Genomic DNA, 23731 nt, shown 5'->3' with positions numbered 1-23731 from the left:
TTTCGTCATACCGTTCCTTTACTGTGATGTACACTGAGTGTTCATGATATCCTATTATACGATACATCTATTTATTTATTTATTTTATTGATTTATTCAGCTAATATAGCTAATTTTTACACAATTTCATTAAAACATACATAAAAATTTAATTAAAACAAACATAAACAGAATACAAAAAATAATTTAATATAATAATTTATTTCTTATTGGACGAATGTGTTTTTTTTATTCCATTGAAGAAACCCACTACATATTTAATTTTTCGGATTATCTAGGAATATTAATATACAAATTCACAACTCCGTACTTTATTCCCCTGACCGTACTCGTTTTCTTATACCTAACTATTCTTAAGTTGACTTTATTTCTAGTAATAAATGTATGTACATCTTAACTATATATAAATACTAAAACATTAATCTTCAAAAGTAAATCTATTTTTATTTAAAACTAGTCTCATTGGACTATTATGTAGTTTTTGCAAAATTGTTTTGTCTAATTTATTAAACATATATAATATTTTTGTACAATAATTAAAATGGAAGAGTATTTTTTTTTTTTGAGTACCTAACATATTTCTCATCCTAGATAATATACCTTTTTTGTACTAATTCTTTTTTATTATTTAATTACAATGCTTATCAAAAATATTTTTTTATCTACAATTATTACTAAATATTTTATATTATCAACTATCTTGGTTGCTGTGATCGTAATATTGAAAGTAAATTATTTTGCGGTGTTTGCGTATTTAGTAATCAAAATGTTACTCGCTGTCTACAAATAAAAAATTAAACACGCCCATTTATTTTTCAGCACTATCGGTGAAGGTATTCCAGTTGATAACCCTCACTTGGTTTTGCTGTTTTTTATGGCCCAATTATTCCTCAGGGAGCTAGCTAAGTGCCACCGCCTAGTTCAACTTGTCCCTATGGACATGTCAGGATATTACGGTCAGTTCGCTGCTATGTTTCCTAAGCATACATTTTTAAACAATGCAATAATATATTTACGTTCTTTTCAGACAACCGAGCTGGTCCATCCAATTTAGGAAATGTAATTAGTCAAATTTTACTTTGCAAACAAATAACGCCAGACTTCAATCAGGAAGAACTGTGCAGCATAACTAAAGATTCGCAAGAAATTACGAGAATACTTCAAGATCTACAAGAATACATGCCACAGCAAGAAACCAATTTAGGTATGAATGCGATTTTATTGTATATGTTTTATAATTGGATTGCGTTTTTAATTTCAGAACGAAATATCGCTCTCATAGGCGACGATCCCAACGGCCAATGGTCGGGCAAAACTAGAAGAGGATCATTATATAAAAATATGGGACTTTTGTGCTGTATGTCAAGGCCTAACTATCTTTGAGGGTCGCTGATGAGGAGTGCTTCTTTGAGTTGCACTCCTATGAACGTTTTCATTTCACCAATGATCGCCAATTAATTAAAATATGTTATCGAACGATAAAATTGTACATATAAAGATCGTTGTTAATATTTGTTATTTAATAATTAGTAACTTAAATGTGTTTTAATATGAAATATAAATTTGTAAAGTAAAGCGGTGTGATTAAAATCCATTAAAATAAATTTGGCCTTGCAAAAGAAAACACCAAAAATCAAAATAAAACACATTATTTTACCTTTAATTATTTATGTACTGTGATTCTAATTTCTAATAATATTAACTATTTATTTTCTATTTTGATGAATAATTAAAACAAGATTTTTTAATATAGTAATTAGGATTTATTTCAATAAAAATATAGTATTGTTAGATTACATTTAATGATATTTGAAGAACATGGTTAATATATAAATTGTTACATTTAATTGTATTTTATCATGTTTTATTATATAATACCTAAGTCAATTCCGTGCTAGTCACTTTAAATTATTATTATTGTTATTTTTATGGTATATATTGTACACTGCGGTCGAAAAATACTTACAAGACATTTTAACTACTGATATCTCATGAGCCTTATTAATGTTTTTATTTATTGACGAGCATAATAGACCACTGGTATACGTAGGAGACTAATACCTTAAAAACCTGAGTTCAAATCACATATGTACCCTAATGTTTTTCAATTTGTATCTTGTCTGGGAGATCGAAATTAATGATTATTATTTAATTATATATCTGATTGATAATCACAAATTCGACTTTCATAGATGTTCCTAATCTCACAGATGAATATCACGAAGAATAATAAAAACAAAATGTAATAAAAAAATATATTAAATGTCACTGATTTACAGACCTTGTTAGTCTCGCTATTTACTTAATAGTTATTGACTGGGTTTACCCCTTTATAATGCATTGGGCGAACGCCTGGCATGTTTTTAGCAATACATTTTCTATAACTGTAAATATTTTAATGGTAATTTGTGTCACTAAACACTTTCATATTTTGTACAAGATAGCGGAACTTTAAAATATATTTAGTGTATCTCGTGAAAAAAACCTGTTTTACTTAGCAAAAAAATATTAATGCCAATTAAGCTACGTAGTGTGGTTTTTTTGTATTTTTATCATAAGCCGCTATTCTTAATTTTTTCCCAGGAAACTATTATAAAGTTCCTCAGAACAGAATTTAAAAAAAACGTTGATATTTACATGCCTTTCATATTTACGGGAAAAACGTATGAATTTATCAGTAACATTTATTTTATTTCTGTGATATTAAACAGAGCGCATGCGTCACAAATGACATGTTACACTTATACCTGTATTTTTTAAGAGTCAGTGGACAAAAACAAATAAACGCAGAATTCGCGTGATCGCTAAGTTACATATTTTTTAAATAAATAAAACAGTAATAATTGTTACTTACTAATCACAAGAAAGAAAGGTAAGAGCACGCGATGATCATGCAATGAATGATTTTATTGTGCACTGACTATTAAAAATAAATATACTGGTGAAAATAAATTTATGCCTCTCACTGTATTTTTTAGCTCAAATTGAAATAAAAAAGTAGCATTTAGGATTCGTAAGTATCAGTATTTAAAATATCCTCAGGTTATTTTTGATCCATTTGTATACACCAAATATCAGTATGTATTGGCGGGTAAGTATGTAATGGAATCGGGAACAGTTTTGAAACGAAATATGTGAGGTTAATAATGGAAAATCAATTATTAGAGACAATGTGATAGTTTACTATGTATATTAGATAGTAATAAAATAATTAATTTTATTATTTTGAATCATGTTCAATATGTGAGTGCATTAATAAATTTAGAAGACAATGAGTTTTTAATAACCTACATAAATTTGTAAATATAGTTAAAATGCTATAATATTTTTAAATATCACAGTTTATCGTAATACAATTTTATTCAATTTAAATTTAAATTAATCCTTAGTAACATTTGACATATTCCATATTTTATAATTTACGACAAAATAAAAAGTTACATATATTATCAATTATTTTTTATCATTTATAATTACTCTTAAATACTAAAATATTTCAGTGTATTTATATTATAAAGTAGTGTTTTAAAATATTTAATATTATAATAAATTTTCATACTCCATACCCATGTCGATATTCTATTAAAAATATTTTGATTTTAATAAAAAAATGATATTATAAATCATAAAATATGTTGTACTTTGTGAACTTATTATATAATACTAACCAAAGCCAATTTCTAAAAACATATAACTAGCAATCGCGAAAAGAAATTTGATGCAAGTATTATTACAGTTTTATAACAATTAATATATCTTAATTAAACATAAATTAAATAAAAAAATATACACGATATTATCAATTTATCTCTTTATTTTATTAAATCTGTTATTTGCACTTAGAAAAAGTATTTAATATTTTAAAATATGTTAAATGTAAATTCTATTATAATATACTATATTATTTTTGTTCTCCTATTTTTCAAAGGCAAAATCTTAAGCTAATTATATGAATTTGAATGAATAATTAGGTTGTTTTATATTAATCAATTCTATTTACATATTTACCATGTATTATAATATTATGATATTAAAGCATATTTATTTCAATTATATAATATTTTATATAGTCACGAGTAAATGTGCTTTGGAAATCACATTTCAACAAAGAGTCGAATTCTTATGTCTTGTATAAAATATAGAGAATATTATGAAAATTACAAAACAACTTAGCGATTTTAGATATTTACCTTGATGGATAAAATTTATTACATATATCACGTTTCAAATTAAATAATATTTAGGTATACGATTAATGCGATATTTATATAATGAGTAATATTTTCTCTCAAATATATATATAAAAAGTTCGTTTGAGTTTCAAAATACTTGTATTTTTCTTGTATTAATGCTCTCATAAATCTGAATGATTTGGGACCATATATGTTTGATTTGGAGACAAATAAAAGACATGATATCGATTTAGAATTGAACGCATCATATTTTATCATTATATAACGTAAGATGTATGTAGATGATAATGTCTCTAAATGAAAGTGTATAATGTTATTTTACATATTTTCATTTAGTTGTAATTAAATATTTTTCGTTGAAAAATCTATTATAAAATGTATATTTTATAGTAAAATGAAAGATAAACATGTATTTTCTTTTGAAAAGTAAAAATAATATATAATATTGTGTTTTATTTTTTACTAAATTAGCAATCGGTGATAATATGTTTTGATAAATGTTGTGTCCTGAAAAATTTAATATAGTTTAAACTCTAGTAAGTACAGCATAAGCTTTTAGAAATAATACTGACAATAATAAAGTAATTAATTATTTATTAGTAATGGAGGGCAAAATGTTTATAAAAATCACAAAACATTCAACTTTGGATATATTTTTAGAACATAAGTAAGAACTAGAAGTAAAAATTTGTCTTCTAATATATATATTAAAGAACTAAGAAAGTATTTTACATTTAAAAGTAAATACCAATGTAGTCTACATACACCATTTCCATTTGACTTAGTTCATTAACTGTGACAATATATGACCGAAAAAATTATAATTACTATTTTATTAATATAATACATATAAAACTATTTATAAATATTAGCGATTTTATATATTCCACAATACTTTTAATTACAATACTAAAAGTTTTTACGTGTGATATATCTTGAAGTACATATGTATATACACATAAAATGACATCACTCTGCTTATATTCATAATTTGAGTCTATTGTTTTAAATAATACTTGTATGGGTATAAATATGTAACATTTAGATTCAAAAACTACTAGGGTGCTTCTTAATTTAAATATGTTTATTTATAGATATTTATCTGTTATTAGCTCATTAGTGGGACAGAAAATTAATTCAGTAGATATAAGCATTTCAAAATATTTATCTTTCATTTACCGTTACCTCAGAGTTTCAACCTAATTTAACACAAGTGATTCTGTTCAATAAAATTAATAGCAATGTAAATAATACAAAACAATTTTTAGGTATTAAAATGTAAAAATATCATTATAACAATTTGAGAAGAAAATATTTTCTATTCTCGTTTACGTGCTACTGACAGCTGTCATTATTTTTGTCAAAACCTTTCATTTAACGTCCATTAAAAATCTTATATTTAGGACATAAAATAAATAATATTTAAAAATAAACGCGATAACAAAATAGTATACATAATTGTTTATTTATTCTCCAGATCTTGAGTTTATTTTCTAGGCATATTGACAAATTATTAAATTAAATGATTTTATTCATACCATAAACTTAAACTTGAATTTGGTTCATTTTATAAATACTGCTATTTTCGCTCCAGTTTTATATTTAAATAATTATTTTTTTGTACTTGCGTGCTTGCGTTTGTAATACTAATACTTCATAAATATATATTAAAATGAGGCTCAATCAATAAACAATTACTTTATACCACTGCAACAATAAAGGGTTTCTAGGTTATCAATATTAAGTGGCTAACGGTACAAATGCGGAGTATTAGTAGAACTCTCCGCGTAAGACATTGATTTCTTTTCATAATATTCTTATGCTATTCAACCCAAGAAAGCGCGTACAAACGTATAAGCGCGTATACGCAAGCGACACAAAATATATTTTTTATATTATTGTATAAACATTTAATTATACCATCGATATGCACCTCAAACAAGATTATTTAGGATTTTACTACAAAAAATACACCATCATTAAGAAGTGTTTGTATAAATGCAATCTGAGGATATTAAATTACAATATCTTCTTCGTATTTTGTCCTTACATATTGGCGTACTATTATTTTTCGATTTGAAAAGCCAGTTAACCCTTAATACGAAAGGGTAAAATAAAGGGATATTCTGCAAGTATAATTTTCGCCGAGGTTCACGTAACATGACATAGTTGCAGCAACGTTATGCTTGTATGTGTTTAAAATGACCCTTCAATATTTTTCCATGTGCAAAATTTGTTTAATGGCTAATTTTTTTTGTGCAAACGAAGAAACTGCTACTAACATTAATTTCTAACTTGTTTATTTTATGGCAATAACGATAAAAACAAACAACGGTGACATTAATTTGAAGCAGATAAAAGTGACTTTCATGATGGAGAAATATAAAACCATCTGTTATTAATGAAATTAAAACGTTACTCAAATACTGAAAAGACCGTAAAACAATCTAAGTTGACAAAGTACCGTAAGTAAGTTTCCACCAACCTGAGTATGTTAATAAGCAACATTTTGCATACGGAGCAAGGAAAATCCTCATGTGGTTCACAAAAGAGCATTACATGCCCAATAGTGACTGTTTGGTGCGCATTGTGGTCAGCCGGCATCAATGGACCTTACTAGTTTGAAAACGATGAAGGTCGGACTACAACAGCTAACGGTGAGTTACTAAGCGTGCGATAACCGATTCTTTTTTGGCGGCAAATTGAAGATATTGATGTATAAGACATGCATATTACTCTTAATTTTTACATTTTTTTATGCTACGAATAGAGAACCTAATATATAAGAAAGAGGAGAGGAATAAAATCAATAAACATAACTAGCACCCCAGCGCTGTTTAATTTAGTACTGCATCACTGCAACAAGGCATGTTATGTTGAAAAGTGATATACATAACTCAATTTCAATATAATACTCTCGCCGAATACCATTCTTCAAACCTAATTTTTCAAAAATACAATGTGAAACAATAAAAAATTCATGCAAAAAGAATATTAATTTGCTCATCTATGTGAGCAGAAAGTAGATATTTTTGAAAAACTAATTTAAAATTTTCAATATTCAAAATTTTGTATAAATTAAAAAATGTGGGAGCCTAGATTTGTTATGGCCAAAACAGCACTGGCGTGATGGTTATTTTCTCGACTAGTAATCTTCGGTCGCTCGGGCGCGTGACGTCCTGCGCCCGCCTTGTTTATTTTACTCACCATGTAAATAACTGTATATCACAATAAAATACTACTGAAGCGGCTCAATCTTTGTCTAATTGCCACCCATCGCTAAAAATCTGTCGACTAATATTTAAGTTGAAAGCATAAAAACTAGCTAGTCTAAATATAATCCTATTTCTGCAAAACAAAATCAGTCAACCCTATTACATCCTACATTTTTTTTATTAATAATAAAATTAATGTATTTTTGAAAGTTGTAATTAATTAATTTGTGTTAAAATTATTTATTTATAAAATACTACCTAATCGATTATATGAAAACATATAAATTCGTTCATGGTCGCACATAGTAGCACATGTTAAGACCGTGAGAAATTAAAAAAAAGTCGCTTTAGACGTGTCGATTGCCGGTTGATTCTTTGCTGTCAGATACAATGGGTATTGCTTAATGCTATAAATTATACTGAAAAATATTGCAAAATCTATTGCAATGCAAACTTATTTTATTATATTCTAGCCGTCTCCGTCGGAACTTCGTTCATACTATCAGTGGTATTCGCTACACTTGTATTTTCTGGGATGCAAGTTTACAAAACGTGGTTTGCATCGTCTCAAATGAATATCATCTTCGGCGGATACGTAGGATCGATACTATTCATGCTAATACTGACGGTATTCAACTCAATATATAGTCGAAATTTATGCATATATTCATTTATAATACTAACATTTGTACCGTACCAATAGGCCGTTGGAAATTTAGAAACAATTACCTTTGGAAAAACGTCACAATTGAAATATGTAGAAGTACTATTGTGCTTGTTCTTATCTATGTTTGCAGCAGGGACAGTCCACCGCGTCTGTGTCACAACATGGTAATACTCTTCAGAATTTTTATTTTTAAGCACGTTATATACAATGTTTCATTTTCAGTTTGATCTTTTCTTTCGTCGCTCTATACTACATAAACCGAATATCTCAGAAAGAGCATACAGTGCCGATCCAACAAAACGTTCCACTGAAGAAGAAAGGTCACAAATAGACGTTCTTATTTTTAATTATTTGTTTTAATGAAAAATGTTTTAATTTTTTCTAATATATTTTTTTCACATTGTATACAAATCAATGTCACAAATTTTATACATATATATATATATATATTTTCATTCTTAATAAATATTAAAATATACATTTTATTTTCATTTCATAACTTGTTAGAATATATAAATAATGTCAAAATTATTAAAAAATATGTTTTCACAGGTTATATAAATCTAATAAGGCATTCGCAATCAAAATCACATGAGTACATTTGTTTATAAGTAGTAATATGATTAATAAATAAGTATTTTACGTATTGTTTTGAACGGGTATTGTATTTAATTTATTGTTAAAATACCCTGTATTTATTACACGCATACATTTTACAACTGTGATATGATAGCAGTTAATCAATATCATAAAATAATAATAAATCATTAATCTATTAACAATCGACAATTTAAGAAATGGAATGGAGAAATTTCAACAATTGAGAAAGATCATTTGTGTTTAATGTAAACCCCGTTTTTGATGGAATAGGGATTTTGAAGGATTCTCGGAGTCGTCTCCATGACTCTGAGCAACAGCTCGTCTAAATAATTCTCTAAATCCTTGACTTTCTTCTTTTGGTTTTCGATGTCGTTCTGCGCCGCCCACAGCTGCACAATCAGCTCTTCTTTAGTCTTGAACTCGAGCTCTTTGACCGTCTCCTTTGGTATTTTATTATACGCTTGATTGCTCTTGACTTCTTCGACGATTCTCTCTTCTCCGATTATGATCCTCTCGCCCAGATTATTCTTGTTTTTGTGTTTATCTTTGCCGCCGAGTTTTTTAAAGAACTTGGGACTATCGTTTTTACTGGATAGGTTCTCGATACTCTTATTGTTGTTGAGCGATGGACTTCTTTCTTTTTCTATTAATAATTGGCTTTGAACTTTTCCTTTGTATAATTTTTGAGACCACTCGTCCGATTCTTTGGGGTTGTTTATTACTATTTTTGGCGCTCGGGTGATGTCGTCTAGACCGAGACGGACGGGTTTGGGAGGTGGAGATTTTTCCGGAGCTATGACTCCGCTGCTGGTCGAGCGTCTCAACAGTTCGCCTCCGCCGAGATTTTCTAAAGAGGCGTTAACGGGGGACGGAACGAATTTGTTGGTTCTCGGTAGAGTGCTGTTGTTGTTGACGTTCAAAGAGCTACCCGAGCTCTTGTGAGATAGGTAATCGAAGGTGAATTCGTCCTCGTCTTCGCTTATGACGCCCGGATCGGCTTCTCCCACGCTCTGTTTGGACGGCGTATAAAAAGGACTTCCGACCGAAGACTTGCTGTTGTTGATGCTGCTGGAGCTTCCGCCCAAAGATGCCGAATCGATCTTTTTTTCTTTCTTGATTGGATTCATTTTAGCGCCCAAGTTTTTAGCGAATTTTTTAATACCTTTGCGTTTTTCGAAGCTGCCGATGCTCAAAAGGCTGCCTCCGACGTTTTGAGCTACCAGCGAAAGATGCCCCATCGAAGATTTGTGCTTCTCCTTCTTGCTCAAATCGTTGAGGCTCCCTTCTTTGACCGTGAATCCTATTTTGACCTCTAGCTCTCCGCGAGTTTTGGCGTTATCCTTACCGGGCTTGTTCTCTAGCTTGTGCCACTTGTTTCTGGGCGTCTCATAAACGTCGTAGTCGGATAACGGTACGGATACCTGTCCCAGAAACTGGTCGGCGACGAAGTTTCTGTGGAACACGGTGAGGACCACCTCGGCCCTGTTGCCCTGGGACGGTATCGGAAGGTCGCATTCTTCGCGCCAGTCGGCCGAATCGTGGCATTTCTCCTTCACGGAAGTCTGGAATTTCTCCTTGCCCAACCCGATGGTGACGAAGCAGTCGTTCGTGCCGTTCTTCCCTTTGATGAGGAGGCCTCTCGCGCGCTGGACGGTCACCTGCACGTGCGTGGGGCTCCACATCTTCGGAATTCGGGTTCGGAGACGGGACGATAAAACCGACTGGGTATTATGATAACAATGCGACGATCCCACCAGATGTGTCACATACCGCAGTGTTGCCAACTGTCATTATGAAATAACTGTTGTTGCGCATGGCAACATGGCAACGTAGCAAAACAATAAACGCTAAAATCAATAATAAACATAATTATTACTATTCAATTATATCAGCGCCACGCTCAGAAATCAATGCTTTAAACATTTCTTCTGCTTTTGGCCTTAATGTCTGAGAAAGTATCCAACTACGTTTTACTACATTTATTTATCTGACAGGTTACCTTAATGCGTCACAATAGGCAAAAAACGTTTTTATGTTCCAAAACGTTGTTAAAGATTTGTGAGTGTGGCGCAGATATAATTAACAAATATTATTTTTAATTTTATACACAATACGAAGCAGTAGCGAATATGAGATAGTCCAATTATCATAAAGTTAATTTTTGTTGTCATCGTCGTTTATCTCGCAGGGACGACATTTCAGCTTTTTCCAGGGGGAGGGTAAAAGTTGCCCAGTCAGTAATCGTTTTTTAATATTTCAATATCATTAGAATTCCTATTTCAGTAAATGGCATGTATTTTTATGGCCAAAATTAAGGAGTCCCTGCTTAGAACTTCAAAAGCAATAAAATCAGCAGTAAAAAAACTAGGATTTACGACTTGTAATAAGTAAGCTTCAAATGAAACCTATCTTAACCGAATTTTGACCAATATAAAATCGCAAAAAACAATGCTTTATAATTTGCTGAGTGGTTCCCTTTGCAGAGTGCACATGTTGCTTCGGTGATCCCGTTCTTTTTTGTGCGGCTTGTTGGTAAATAATCTCCACATATGACGCAGCGTGGGCATGGTCGCAGAAGCCTTGTAATTAATTTAATGTTTTGGCGACGGAATGGTGATGAGTGGCAATTAAACATAGATTGAGCTGCTGCAGTAATGTTTTATTGACGATTTAATGAAGTTTTCACGAGCTTAACGAGCCACTTTCGCAAACGATAGGAGCAAACGCATAAAAAATCAAAACAGGTTCGTAACAATCTGGTTCCTGAACATGGCGCCGACATTTGAATGTTCTTACATTTAATTATTTTACAAATAAAGCTTTTTTAACTTTATTTAAAAATTCCGCCTGAAAAACATATGATTTGAGCATGGACCGTCAGACGTATTGTTTTGACCAAAAATTACTAGCGTGTGAACTGTCAAGCAATCCGGTTTTGATAGAAATATTTTTCTAAATAAAAAACAACGATGTCATTAACAAAATTAATTAAAACAGGTAAGTTTTCCCGATAAATTTATAATCAATAAAACACATATATTGAACTCGTATTAAAATCATATTTTAGAAATTAGCGAAGATGAAATTGAAACTTTGACTGTAACGCCAATTATAAAGGTAAACAAAATATAAAAGTAGATAAGAATATAAATATAATGAAACTTATAGAAGTTTTTTTGTAATACAGCAAGAGAATGATGGAGAAGGTGATTTTCATCAAGAAAATGACATGTTGGAGATAGGTTAGAAAAATTATACGTAAATAGTTAAATTTAAAACAAATATATAATAATCAAAATAATGACCTTTTCAGAGTTGCATGATGTTAAAGATAATATACAACATATTGAATCATCTTCAGTCACCACACTTCATCCATATATGCTGCAATCTGAATTAGAAATCGAGCATTCTGTAGATCAAAATCAAGAAAATTCAAATAATTTTCAGTGCGATCGGTGCGAAAGATGGTTTAAAACTAAACGCTACCTTTCTAGACATATGATAATGCACAACGAATCAAGCGAACTTTGCTGCAGTAAGTGTGGAAAAGCATTCCAATCCAAATATTACCTTTTAGATCATTATAGAAATATTCACAACAAAACTGTCCACGATAAATCAAACTATGAATGTGATAAATGTGGAAAACAGTTTAAAATAAAACGTTATCTTACTAGGCATATGATTGTTCATAGTGATTCTTGTGATTTTCGTTGCGATAAATGCGGAAAGGCATTCCAATCGAAATATTACCTTTTAGATCATGGTAGAAATGTTCATAATGAATCGAGTGATTTTCAATGTAAAGAATGTGGAAAAAGCTTTAAAAATAATCGATACCTTGAAAGGCACAATATAATTATTCATAATTATCCTAGTGACTTTAATTGCGAGGAATGTGGAAAGATATTCAAAACTAGGTATCATCTTCTAAACCATAAGAGAAATATCCACAAAGATTCTAAAGATTTTAAATGCGAAAAGTGTGGAAAACAATTTAAAATTAAACGCTATCTTACTAGGCACATGAATATTCATAGCGATTCTCATAACTTTCACTGTGAAATTTGTAGAAAACCATTTCAAACTAAATATCACCTTTTAGATCACAACAGGAACATCCACTCTAAAACTAACGACTTTAAATGTGACGCATGTGGAAAAGAGTTTAAAACTAAACGATACCTTTTATATCATGATAAAAATATGCACAATTATTCTTATGAAACTAAATGTGATAAATGTGGAAGAGCATTCAAATCTGAATTCTACCTTCTTCGTCATTGTAGAACTATTCATGGTGAGTTTAATCACTTTGAATGTGACAAGTGTGGAAAAGCGTTTAAAACTAAATCACACCTTGTAGTGCATATTAGAAAATTGCATAGTAGCTTTCCTAACTGATTTGGAAAAGCACAAAAATCTTAAACATCTCTTGTATTCCATAACCTTAGGTATTAATTATTGTTTTATATCTAATATGGATTCATATTTCTTATGAATAATTTTTAGTATTCAAAACTATTGAGGAATCTTTACGAAATTCTAGAAATTTTCCCATAGATTTCTCATTACTCATTCATTGCTACATTTTTAAATATAAACCATACCATGTTTTTTTAGACATGCTTAGGAGAACTTTTGTGGAGTACTATTTATCCTTCTATTCACTACATTAAGAAATAATGGCCCGCATTGTTTTTTTAACTTCTTGAAACAGGTGAAAATCAAATAGCGCTGGTCATTCAGGCGAATAAGTTGAATGTTGTAGTAATTCCCATTTCAGGTCTGACAAAATTTCAATGGTATTATATTTAAATTTGTCAATTTAACTATTGTTACTTGTTGATTTGTATGATCTATACATAAATAGAAAATGGTTGGTCTTTGTTAATTAAATGTGACTTTTATGACTTCAAAAATCACATATTTATAAAAGTATAGCTAGCGAATGACTGGAGCAAATTTAATGACTGATATTTTTAATCAACTATAAGCATGTCACTTATTATAACACATGCATGCTGACTAAATAACAATAAAATTCTTAGAACTGTAAACATGTATACTTTTTATCTTAAGCTGGCTACCCTTGATATACATATTGAATATACTTTCTGTAAATTGAAATTCCTAAAAGCGTTTAAGGCTGGTTGATCTTTAGTTTAGTTCTAGAAACAAATCCCAAATACAATACTAAAATGATATTTTTTATATCTACTTTACTGAAATAAATAAATTGTTAATTAATAAAAATATAATCGTAAGTTTATTTATGAGATTCAAGATGAATTAATTATGTTCTATATTTTATAATGTTAAATATATCATTGTTATACAATACCAATGAACTTTTATTTTATAATATAATTAAAATACCTAATTTTTTTATGCTTTTTTGACTGAAGATATATGATTTTATACGTCATATTTGCTTATCTTTAAATAAGATGCAAAATAAATTGTTCGTAGTGCGTTTATGTTTAAAAATTCAAAAACCTAGATCAAAATGATACGTCAGTTTACATAATTCTGGTGGAAAGGTATTCTTATCAATTGAAGTAATTTCTTTGTTTTTTCTTCGCCTAAAGGTCAGTGTCACACTCTTGGGTAAAATGTATTATATACATCTATTTTTATATCATAAAATAATTACTTCTCTTCTATAATTAATATAAGTGTATATTATAAATATAGTTATATATTTTTATCTGTATATTGCTTGTCCATATTAATAAATTATTTTACGTAATTTATCGTAAATCTTGCCATTTATGACAGGCGTAAACACAAGTAACACCTGTATTTAAGTGGTGAAACACCAGAATGAAATCTGTAAATCAATGATATATATTTTATTTATTATAGACTATTATTACAGCTTAAAATCAATAGATGTCACTATGCATCCGTAAGATAAGGAAAATCAAGAAAACCCTAATATGTCATAATCAATCTGAACTTTATTATATAATAATCACATGAGCCAATCTCTTGGACACAATAGAAATTGAAAACATTAGGGTTCATACTATACCGACTATACCACTAGTATTTAAGTAAATATGTATTTTATATGTCAAAAATATTGTGTTATGCATTGATTGTTTATTAATTTTAAAAAATAGTTTTGCTTAAGTTTTTATAATTTTAAGTTAAATTTTACATAATTTGAATTTTAGAACCATGCTAAATTGTTTAGATAATCAGCATTACAACCAATATTTTAATGGGTTACTTTGAATTGAATACAATATTGACAGCGAATTAAATACAGTTTCTACTAATATTTCACGAATAATATTATACTAGTGCCTTCTGCAGTATTACTGTCTACTTCGAAGGAGATGATAATATTCAGAAATATATTTCTGGATGTGTTTATTATTATTTTAAGTGGCCAATTTTTCAGTGAAATATAAAACACTATATTTTTTACCTATAATTTTAATAATCAGAATATGCTTCATTTGCAGAAATAGTATTTTGTCTACGATTTAACAATAAAGGAAATAGTTTAGAAAAATCCTCATTTTTAAAGGTTGTGAAGTCGTCAATGGCTTATAATGTTCACTGATTATTGAATTTCGTATTTCAAAGACACAAGTCTAAATGGTTCAAAAAATTATATTCTATAAGAGAAGACGATATAGGGGTAAGGCATAATTTATTTAATTTTATACTGAAATTAAGTACGTATGATGTCTTGCATTAAGATGTAGCAATATCGCTTTGTTTATCAACATCAAATGTTTTGTGGTTAATTTTTTATAATACTTATAATATTCCTACAATAAGATTACGCTGTAATGTCTCGCCTAATTTAAGAACGGTCGATGAATAATTCTCTCATAATACCACTATATTGTCCCTAGTTTTTTTCGGGTGCAATCTTTGTTTCAAAGCATGTTTTGGAGCTTCTTCACTGTCATTGTCATTGATCTCTTCTGGATATCGTAGATAATTCATTTTGGATTGCATATTCTCGATTAATTTCAAGAAATGTTTTTTTTTGAGAAATAACGAAGAACAGACTTTCCAACGATGATGTTTTTCCCTTTCGGTGAGTTCGTGCGGTATCCATTTCTTCATTTTTTTTTTTCACTGTTCATATAGCATCCAGATGTCACAAAACGGCTGCAAAAGAAACTTCTAAGTTAGCTACGAGTGTCCGTTTCTGAATTCTGCAATAGTGTTTCTTAATCTTCGCTATTATGAAATGTTTCGAGGCAATCTTACAGTTTTCTGATTAACAGTACCATCTCAAAATTACAAATGGATATTTGTAATGTTTCAGTTTAAATTCGTAAGAAAAAGGACACATAAATCTTTTATCGAGACTATAATTCATATGAGTCTAAAAATAAAGAACATGACATCCCTTAAAAATATTCTTTATATGAAACAACCTAATACATCTACCGTCCGGAAGATTTAAAAAAATTGCAATTTGGCAGTAAATCTTATCACATAAATAAATATATTTACAAAATAAATATATACAAATAATGCAATATTAATATTTTTTATTAAAATAATCTTGATAAAATATATTAGTAATGTTTATAAAGTGATTTTGTGAAAGTGATTAACTACAATGAAGTACATACCTGAATTAACTCAGTAAATAGTTTTTGAATACAGGCTACATTTTAGCACAGATATGATTTTAAAAGAAATACTTTAGCAGTCATAGTAATAAAATAAAACTTTAAAAACGAAAAATAAGGAAATCTAGAAAAAATATTAAGCATCTTCCATTTTATTTACAACAATTATTTATTATATTTCTCTTCGAGACCAGCGCTGTCCAACTGGTGATCCGCATTTTTTGGCCGGCCTGCGAACTAAATAATTGTTTTTCAACTAAATTATTAATTTAATAAAAAAAAAGAGTGTTTCATGTAGAAGGCTTATATCAGCGGCCGTTATGGCGGTATTGCGTTTGTATACGTACATGTTAATGGACTCGAATTTTCAGTAAAATTTAAACAATTTCTTAAAATCTTGCTAAAAGTTCTACGAAGAAATAAAACATATAAAAGTATATTTCAAAAAATTTATAACTTCATGAGATATCCTAATCGAAGATTTTCTCAAATTAAACAGTTTATACTTTTTTAGGGACGGTTGATGGTGACGGGTGGCAATTAGACACAGGTTGAGCCGCTGCAGTAGTATTTTTATTGAAGATATGAGCTGTTTACATGGTAAAAGGGCGGATGCGAGACGATGCGTCCGAGCGCCCAGAAGATTGGCCGTGTAGAGAGAAAATTGCAACGCCAGTGCTACTCAAATGCCGACCAATTTTGGCCATAACAAATTTTTTAAATCGGTCCCCATACTTTTATTTTTAACGATTTATTATATACTCGATTAACGATTTATTAAATATTGTTATTACATCCGTAAACCCCTAAATTTCAAATGGAATTATGCAACCTTCAGGTTCACATGGCGTAGGGGGCCTATTTATATTTATTTATTTAGATTTATTATGGCCAAAACTTGGCGGTACTCTGGTTTTGGACACCGGTGCATGCCTCGCACCTTCCACTCACACTTGTAAAATAACATGCAACTAGAAATCGTCAATACAAAAGTTACTGCAACGGTAAAATCTGTGTCTAATTGCCACCCGTCACCTCCCGTCACCTCCCGTCACCAAAATATTTATTGCATTTAGTGGATAATCTGGAATAGAACTGTTTGAACTCTGAGTAAAAAAAATATGCAGAGATGAGAGATTTTGCATTTTTATGTTCGAGAGTACATTTTATTTTGGAAAGCGCTGTTCAAGACTATTGTGCCAATTGCAAGTGCCGGCAGTGATTAAACCCGGTTACCATTTTATATATTTTTGTTATGGCAACATTAACTTTAAGGTTATATCGGCCTCTCTTCTACACTTTCTTGCCTGGTGTACGCAATCTGACAGTTAATATGGATAGTATTCCGCCAGTCGATATCACCGAAAGGGGGACTTTTAAATATATTCTCGTCACAGTAACTAGCAAAAACAGCGCTTCACCTATAACCCTCGTCAGAGGATATAAAGATTGTGAATATCACCAAGATATTTTAGACAGGGTATGTTTTTAACATTTAATTTTAATTAATTTTTGAGTTTACCTTAACTTAATTTTTTATTTACAGGTGTCCGATAAGTTAAAGGGTTATAATTGTGATTGTCCCGGAGGTGGTTGGATTAACCATTATCCGGATAGAAAGTTGCTAGAACTTCATGGAAAATCTCTTGGTTTCGGAAAAGCCGACCATACTATAGGCGCTGAGATAATGAAGAAGTTTTATCCTGATTATGTCGTATGTGCGCTAGACTGAAGGCTTTCATAAATATTTAGATTTGGATTGGTTTTATTAATTTGAAGGAAGAGGCGTAATAAAAAATGTATTAAAATGAATTGACTTAACATTATTTATTTAAATTAATATTTTGTAAGCATTTTTTATAATAATAAACATCTTGTTTAATTGTATCTGAATACTTTTTTTAATACGAATGTGCATATGTAGGGCAACTAATTTCACTAAGCCTTATTTTTATCCTGAAAATTCTGATTATGATTCTAATCGTCAATTTACTTTAATGGAATACTTTTATCACTGAATAATATATAAATTATAATTGCTATCTGATTTATAATATTTGAAGTAAATAATTGATTTAGCTTGTAAAATTTAAAAAATATGTACTTTGGCAACCATCCTAAATCATCGAGTTATAATTATTTATATATTCAAAGTCAAATTGTACAAGACACAACTATAATTATTTGGTCAATTGAGTAATAAAGCCTGATTACAATTTTTATCTACGTACATACATTTGGGCTTACTGCATGAAAAAAACCACATGATTTGCGAGTCCTTACTACGCAATTAATATAAAACGCAGATAAATTGGCTTAATGATAACTAAAGAATTTGAGTAGTATGATTATTTGTCATGTATGTATGTATACGGAATGTAACGGTTTTCGAGAATATGATAACTGCCGAAGTTTTAAACAGTTTTACATAATTTTTTTGTAAAATAGACATAGTTAAGTTTGTTAGCCAGCCTGATCTATGACATCTTGTATTAAAATGGCAACTATTCCAAAAATAAAAAAATATTGTTTCCGTTAAATAAATTTAAACAAACTATAAAATATAGAAATAGCTTGTGGGGGGGAAAAGCTCATTAGATGCATATTTCCCAAAGTCAACTTATTGCAAGATCCGTTTATTGTACATTTCTCAATTATCTTATGCGGTTTCTATGTTTGATAAGTTTTGCAGCTAGCTGGTTAGGATGACTCCCCAGTCTATTTATGTATTTAACGTGATATCTATAAATTTCATTCTTTATCGAGTCGTATGATATTTTGGCGGACGGGTGGAATTTATACACAGATTTAGTCGCTGCAGTAGTATTTTCATTGAGAGTTTATAATAGTTTACAAATTATGTTACATTCTAATATATGCGAGTGAACGGTGGACGAAGAACCATCGGCCTTTGTCTTCCTGTTGAGGTCCACCAAAAGAATGTGCTTGCCTCCGCCGCCGTCAGTGTTACCAGAGTGCCGCCAAGTTTTGGCCAAAATGAATAAATAAATAAACCACCACAATATGATGCGTCTATAATCATTCTTAGTTATTTGGCATGGAATCTGTCTATAATATCAATATTTGAGGTGCTGGCAATACCCCACGACTGTATACCGTAAGTCCAGAATCAGATCGGCTTCAGTATTACGCTATATATTAATAATTTGTTTATTAGTGACGATACTGTGGAACGTACTCTTTGATAACGCACTGAACTCCTCCCTGTCGGCGAAATATGTTTTTGTCTGCATATAGTTGGAGATAAATTGAATTTAAGATTTCTGATATGAGAGTATCGGTCAAAGTATATTCAAACTGAATTTTGGTGAATAGGAGGGCGCAAAAACAATTATTCCTTTTCAGAAGTCAAAAATTCACGTTAAAAGCAATAAAATAAGTCGTTATTATGTCATAAAAAGTCTTCATATGGACGCTTGATAACCGAGCGTTTTCACGGCGATCTTATTACTTTTGACATGGATTAGAATAAAATAGAAAGATTAGAACTAGATTAGGATTAAAATATAAAGTCCTTATTTAGAAATAGGAACGTCATTTAGTGGGGGCAGGAAAGAGTGTTCCCCCCTCTCTCGAATCTTAATGAAATCGAAATATTAAGAAAAGATAACCAACTAGCCAACTTTTGCCTCCCCCTGGAAAAAGCTGAAATGACGTCCTTACGACGAAAGAATATAGAAACATAAATTAGAATAAATCCCAGTTTTCCTTGAATTAAGCTTTAACTACATTTCTGTGTTTATAGCAGTATCTTTCAAAGCGTCCAAACTTTTATGATATCTTTCCTACACACTCATCTGAAGCGGTTGGATTATACTTATAAATAATACTTATCTACAACCGGTGATTTTAACACACGAATCAAATGCAACAGTAAGAATAATCTATTGTTTGCTATTTTTCCCTTATCTCAATATAGATGTGCAAATATGCATTATATTTATATACGTGGACGGTTCTTCTTAATCCACATACAACTTTTTAGATGCATATTCACTGGAAAACATTATTAGAGATAAGTCTTGTATTAGTTGATCAAAATATGATATGTATTAAGCTTGTGTATACGTTAAACTCATTAGAAAAAAATATAGTTGTCAACTTTAAGATTGTTTATACTGACAAATTTATAGTGGAAGCTCTGACAGTTAGTAAATAAATAAGACATATTTGCACGAGATTTCCTTAGTAAATATTGCTCCCTGATTCCAGTGCATATTCTTGAAAATATTAAGTCATAGTCATAATCAAACGAGCACAAGATAATTACATTTAGCTCTTAGTCACATGTCCAGTTCATCGTCAGTACCTAACAAGATAAGACGTATTCTGCTGGTGTTACATATACACACATATGTGTTACAAATGATATAAATAAAAAAAAAATTTGAGTGCAATATACAATTATGTATCTTTCAAAAGCAAGTATTATAGCATTAGGTTTGCTATCACTATGTTATTTTACGACGGGATATAAAATACTCGTCGTATGTCCTGCTCCAATCAGAAGTCATCATAATTTATGTAAAGGCATTGCTGATATTTTGATAGAACGCGGACATGAGGTATATCATTGTAATAAAAATATTAAAATATTATATAAATATATATATATATATATATATAAATGTATTAATAATAGCATAAATCAATACCTAGGTTACGTTTTTAAATCCATATCCCAGAATTAATTCAGGGTGTCGGGAAATTGGCTTTGATGTGACGAATTTCGAAAGTATGTATTTTTTAATTACTATTGTTAAATCTAAAATATCCTAGTTTTAAATAATTATATTTTCAGATTTTTTGAACCCACTTGCAATGCTAAATGCGTCTAAACTAGAAATGCTTAAAAAAATTAATAAATTTACTCTGGGAATGGCGGAAACATTTTTTAAAGGTGCAGAAATACAAAAATTCTTAAATGACGACTCAGAACAATTTGACGCTATAGTCTTGGAATATGTTATGAATGACTATATGTTGGGGTAAGCTTAAGCTTTATTTTCATTTATATAAAAATTAACAGTGGCGAATCTTCGAATTTATCTACCTTATTTTTTCCTTATATATTTTCTGACATTATTCCACGCATTTTATTTATCTTTAGAAAACTTTATTTGGTGATCGATCCGAACTGTACTTTTAATATAAATCATAATTAATTATTTAGCTTTCATCATTGATGACATTAAATGACAAAGATATTTAAAATGTGACGAAGAACAATCTGTATTCACAATATAAAATTATAAGTTTTTTATTTGTTGTTTTTGCAGGTTTAGTGCTCGATACGATTGTCCATTAATTTTACTATCACCAGTAACTTTATTAGCAAGTGTTGCACTTCAAATCGATACCCCACTTTCAATAGCAACAGTTCCGAATCTATTTACTGGATATTCAACGAGCATGAATATTTGGCAACGTACTTTAAATACGTTAATTCATACCTTGGAGCAAGCAGCAGGAATGTATGTCAAATCTGTCCTTTTATAGTTATTTTATATTTACCACAACTACGAATGCTTCTAGATTATTTTTAGATCCATTAAATGATAATTTGTATCAACAATATTTTCCAAAAGAATCGAAGCGGGTACCTTACAATGAGTTAAAAAATGCCATAGTGACCACGTTAGTGAATACACATCCGTCTATAGGCGTCGTAAGACCATTACTACCGAACACTGTAGAAATTGGTGGATATCATATCAAAGAACCAGAAGCTCTTCCAGATGTAATACACATTTGCATTATTTGTTTTAAATGTGTTTTAAATTACAATTAATTTTATAGGACATCAAGCAAATATTAGATTCGTCGAAGGAAGGGGTAATATTCTTCAGCATGGGCAGCAATGTTAAAAGTAGTGATATGAGTTTAAGCATGAGAAAAACACTATTGAAAGGTTTAGCTTCAGTTAAAGAAACTGTTTTGTGGAAATTTGAAGTAGATCTACCGGAGAAACCTAAAAATGTAATAATAAGAAGCTGGCTGCCACAGACTGGAATATTAGGTAAAATTATTTATTATTTTATAATAACATGTATAGATAGTATAACATGTATAGATAATATAATTCTTGGCTTAGATCATCCCAATGTGAAGTTGTTTATCTCACATGGAGGTTTACTAAGTTGTACAGAAGCTACCCATTTCGGAAAACCTATGCTACTAATACCAGTGTTTGGCGATCAACATCACAACGCCATTGAAGTCACTAACAGAAATCAAGGGATTTACCTGAAATTCGAAAACGTGACTGATGAGTCGTTTCAATGGGCTTTGAAAGAGACACTCTCAAACAATAAGTTAGTATAAATGTATTTTTCATAATTGTATTATCAGATAAAAGCTTATATTTTAATTAATTTAAGATATATGGATACGGCAAAGCATCTTCAGGCAGTATTCCACGATAGACCAATGAAACCACGAGATTTGGCAGGATTTTATGTGGAGCACGCAATCAGGACGAAGGGCGCCAAACATCTATCACCTCCAAAATTGCCTAAATATTCTTTGTTGCTCTTGGACGTATTTGCTGTTATAATAACGCCGTGTTTATTATTCCTGTCTGTTTTGATATACTGCTGTAAAATAATATGTTGCAGGAAAGATAAAAATAAAATAGATAATAAATTGAAACATAATTAATAGCGTACTTATCTGCGATATTAGTAAAAAATAAACATATTATATATTAATTATTATATAATAGAAATCTTGATTTAACTAATATACTATCTGATATTAAAATGTATGTATATCACCAGGAGATATTTTATCAATAACAGTAACCGTATTGGCAAACATAATATGTAGTTATGCTGTGAATTATTTTTATTGTTATTAAATTTAATTTCGATTTTAATTTATAAAAACAATCCAAAGATTCTTTATAATGATATTTTTATATAATAAATTTGATATACAAAAATATATTATTTTATTAGGTGACTCGTTTTTAATAGAAAACATTCATAGCGATAAAAATGCATCACGTTTTTCGATCATTATATCAATTATATCAAATTACGTAATATTTTATTCGATAAAAAGGTTATTTCTATAAACACACTGTTAGATTGTTATCACACCTAGCCAGCTGTGCTCATGAGATTGTAGATTAAAGTCACGATTTTAATTTCTCGTTATTGTGTATTTCAGAAAAATATGCACATATGCACCAACATATAATACATCTTAAGTTTATTTCCTTACTAGGTGGGAAAAAATCAATTTCCCTGAACCCCATTCCTTATAAAATAATTTAAATAATATGAATAACTTTGATTTTTTGGTATAAATAATACGGTACTATATATGGTAACTACGTATATGACAATATAACACAGAATTAGGGTTTTATTAATTATTTGTTATAAACAAGATCTCAAGAGCAAGTTTTCCGCCCGT

General features: G+C 29.8%; 6 protein-coding genes across 9 annotated transcripts in view; 5 read left to right on the top strand and 1 right to left on the bottom strand.

The window, feature by feature from the left end:
- The window catches only part of LOC148226315 (uncharacterized), a 147935-nt gene extending 144518 nt beyond the window's left edge, over positions 1 to 3417 (top strand). For 3 of the 4 annotated variants that reach the window (XM_088203297.1, XM_088203299.1, XM_088203300.1), the window contains 2 exons: positions 820 to 956; positions 1028 to 3417. In XM_088203297.1, coding sequence (XP_088059423.1) covers positions 820 to 956; positions 1028 to 1383 — 493 coding nt within the window. In that variant the 3' untranslated portion in view covers positions 1384 to 3417. The remainder of the gene's footprint in view (positions 1 to 819; positions 957 to 1027) is intronic. The other variant, XM_088203298.1, reaches the window with a different exon arrangement.
- A 4276-nt stretch (positions 3418 to 7693) lies between these two features.
- On the top strand, positions 7694 to 8553 carry LOC148226314 (protein KRTCAP2 homolog). The gene is made up of 4 exons (XM_088203467.1): positions 7694 to 7802; positions 7882 to 8036; positions 8112 to 8239; positions 8298 to 8553. The coding sequence occupies exons 1-4, from the start codon at positions 7799 to 7801 to the stop codon at positions 8404 to 8406; spliced, it is 396 nt and encodes a 131-aa protein (XP_088059593.1). The 5' UTR covers positions 7694 to 7798; the 3' UTR covers positions 8407 to 8553.
- On the bottom strand, positions 8416 to 10436 carry Rip11 (Rab11 interacting protein). Its single transcript, XM_088203466.1, has one exon. The coding sequence runs from the start codon at positions 10355 to 10357 to the stop codon at positions 8906 to 8908; it is 1452 nt and encodes a 483-aa protein (XP_088059592.1). The 5' UTR covers positions 10358 to 10436; the 3' UTR covers positions 8416 to 8905.
- A 1135-nt stretch (positions 10437 to 11571) lies between these two features.
- On the top strand, positions 11572 to 14019 carry LOC148226312 (uncharacterized). The gene is made up of 4 exons (XM_088203273.1): positions 11572 to 11672; positions 11743 to 11792; positions 11863 to 11917; positions 11989 to 14019. Exons 1-4 carry the CDS (start codon positions 11645 to 11647, stop codon positions 13080 to 13082), a joined length of 1227 nt encoding a protein of 408 aa, XP_088059399.1. The 5' UTR covers positions 11572 to 11644; the 3' UTR covers positions 13083 to 14019.
- A 3508-nt stretch (positions 14020 to 17527) lies between these two features.
- On the top strand, positions 17528 to 18175 carry LOC148226311 (14 kDa phosphohistidine phosphatase-like). Its single transcript, XM_088203272.1, has 2 exons — positions 17528 to 17768; positions 17835 to 18175. Exons 1-2 carry the CDS (start codon positions 17544 to 17546, stop codon positions 18018 to 18020), a joined length of 411 nt encoding a protein of 136 aa, XP_088059398.1. The 5' UTR covers positions 17528 to 17543; the 3' UTR covers positions 18021 to 18175.
- Positions 18176 to 20595: 2420 nt separating this feature from the next.
- Positions 20596 to 23120, top strand: LOC148226310 (UDP-glycosyltransferase UGT5-like). The gene is made up of 8 exons (XM_088203270.1): positions 20596 to 20874; positions 20969 to 21044; positions 21111 to 21297; positions 21589 to 21783; positions 21845 to 22049; positions 22109 to 22328; positions 22404 to 22623; positions 22690 to 23120. The coding sequence occupies exons 1-8, from the start codon at positions 20716 to 20718 to the stop codon at positions 22967 to 22969; spliced, it is 1542 nt and encodes a 513-aa protein (XP_088059396.1). The 5' UTR covers positions 20596 to 20715; the 3' UTR covers positions 22970 to 23120.
- The last annotated feature ends 611 nt before the right edge of the window (positions 23121 to 23731 follow it).

The sequence above is a fragment of the Plectrocnemia conspersa genome, unplaced genomic scaffold (genome assembly GCF_051122295.1).
Source record: "Plectrocnemia conspersa isolate PC_06_02 unplaced genomic scaffold, ASM5112229v1 ptg000014l, whole genome shotgun sequence".
Lineage (NCBI taxonomy): Eukaryota > Metazoa > Arthropoda > Insecta > Trichoptera > Polycentropodidae > Plectrocnemia > Plectrocnemia conspersa.
The sequence above is the reverse complement of the archived record's forward strand: the minus strand, read 5'-3'. Positions and strand labels throughout refer to the sequence as shown.

Coding starts and splice junctions, on each gene's coding strand:
- LOC148226314 (XM_088203467.1), top strand. Junction 8,037..8,111: donor TATTCATGCTAATACTGACG/GTATTCAACTCA, acceptor CCGTACCAATAG/GCCGTTGGAAATTTAGAAAC. Junction 8,240..8,297: donor CGCGTCTGTGTCACAACATG/GTAATACTCTTC, acceptor TTTCATTTTCAG/TTTGATCTTTTCTTTCGTCG.
- LOC148226310 (XM_088203270.1), top strand. CDS start 20,716: ATGTATCTTTCAAAAGCAAGTATTATAGCATTAGGTTTGCTATCACTA. Junction 20,875..20,968: donor TGATAGAACGCGGACATGAG/GTATATCATTGT, acceptor ATCAATACCTAG/GTTACGTTTTTAAATCCATA. Junction 22,050..22,108: donor AACCAGAAGCTCTTCCAGAT/GTAATACACATT, acceptor TTAATTTTATAG/GACATCAAGCAAATATTAGA.
- LOC148226312 (XM_088203273.1), top strand. CDS start 11,645: ATGTCATTAACAAAATTAATTAAAACAG. Junction 11,793..11,862: donor CTGTAACGCCAATTATAAAG/GTAAACAAAATA, acceptor TTTGTAATACAG/CAAGAGAATGATGGAGAAGG. Junction 11,918..11,988: donor AAATGACATGTTGGAGATAG/GTTAGAAAAATT, acceptor TGACCTTTTCAG/AGTTGCATGATGTTAAAGAT.
- LOC148226311 (XM_088203272.1), top strand. CDS start 17,544: ATGGCAACATTAACTTTAAGGTTATATCGGCCTCTCTTCTACACTTTC. Junction 17,769..17,834: donor ACCAAGATATTTTAGACAGG/GTATGTTTTTAA, acceptor TTTTATTTACAG/GTGTCCGATAAGTTAAAGGG.
- Rip11 (XM_088203466.1), bottom strand. CDS start 10,357: ATGTGGAGCCCCACGCACGTGCAGGTGACCGTCCAGCGCGCGAGAGGC.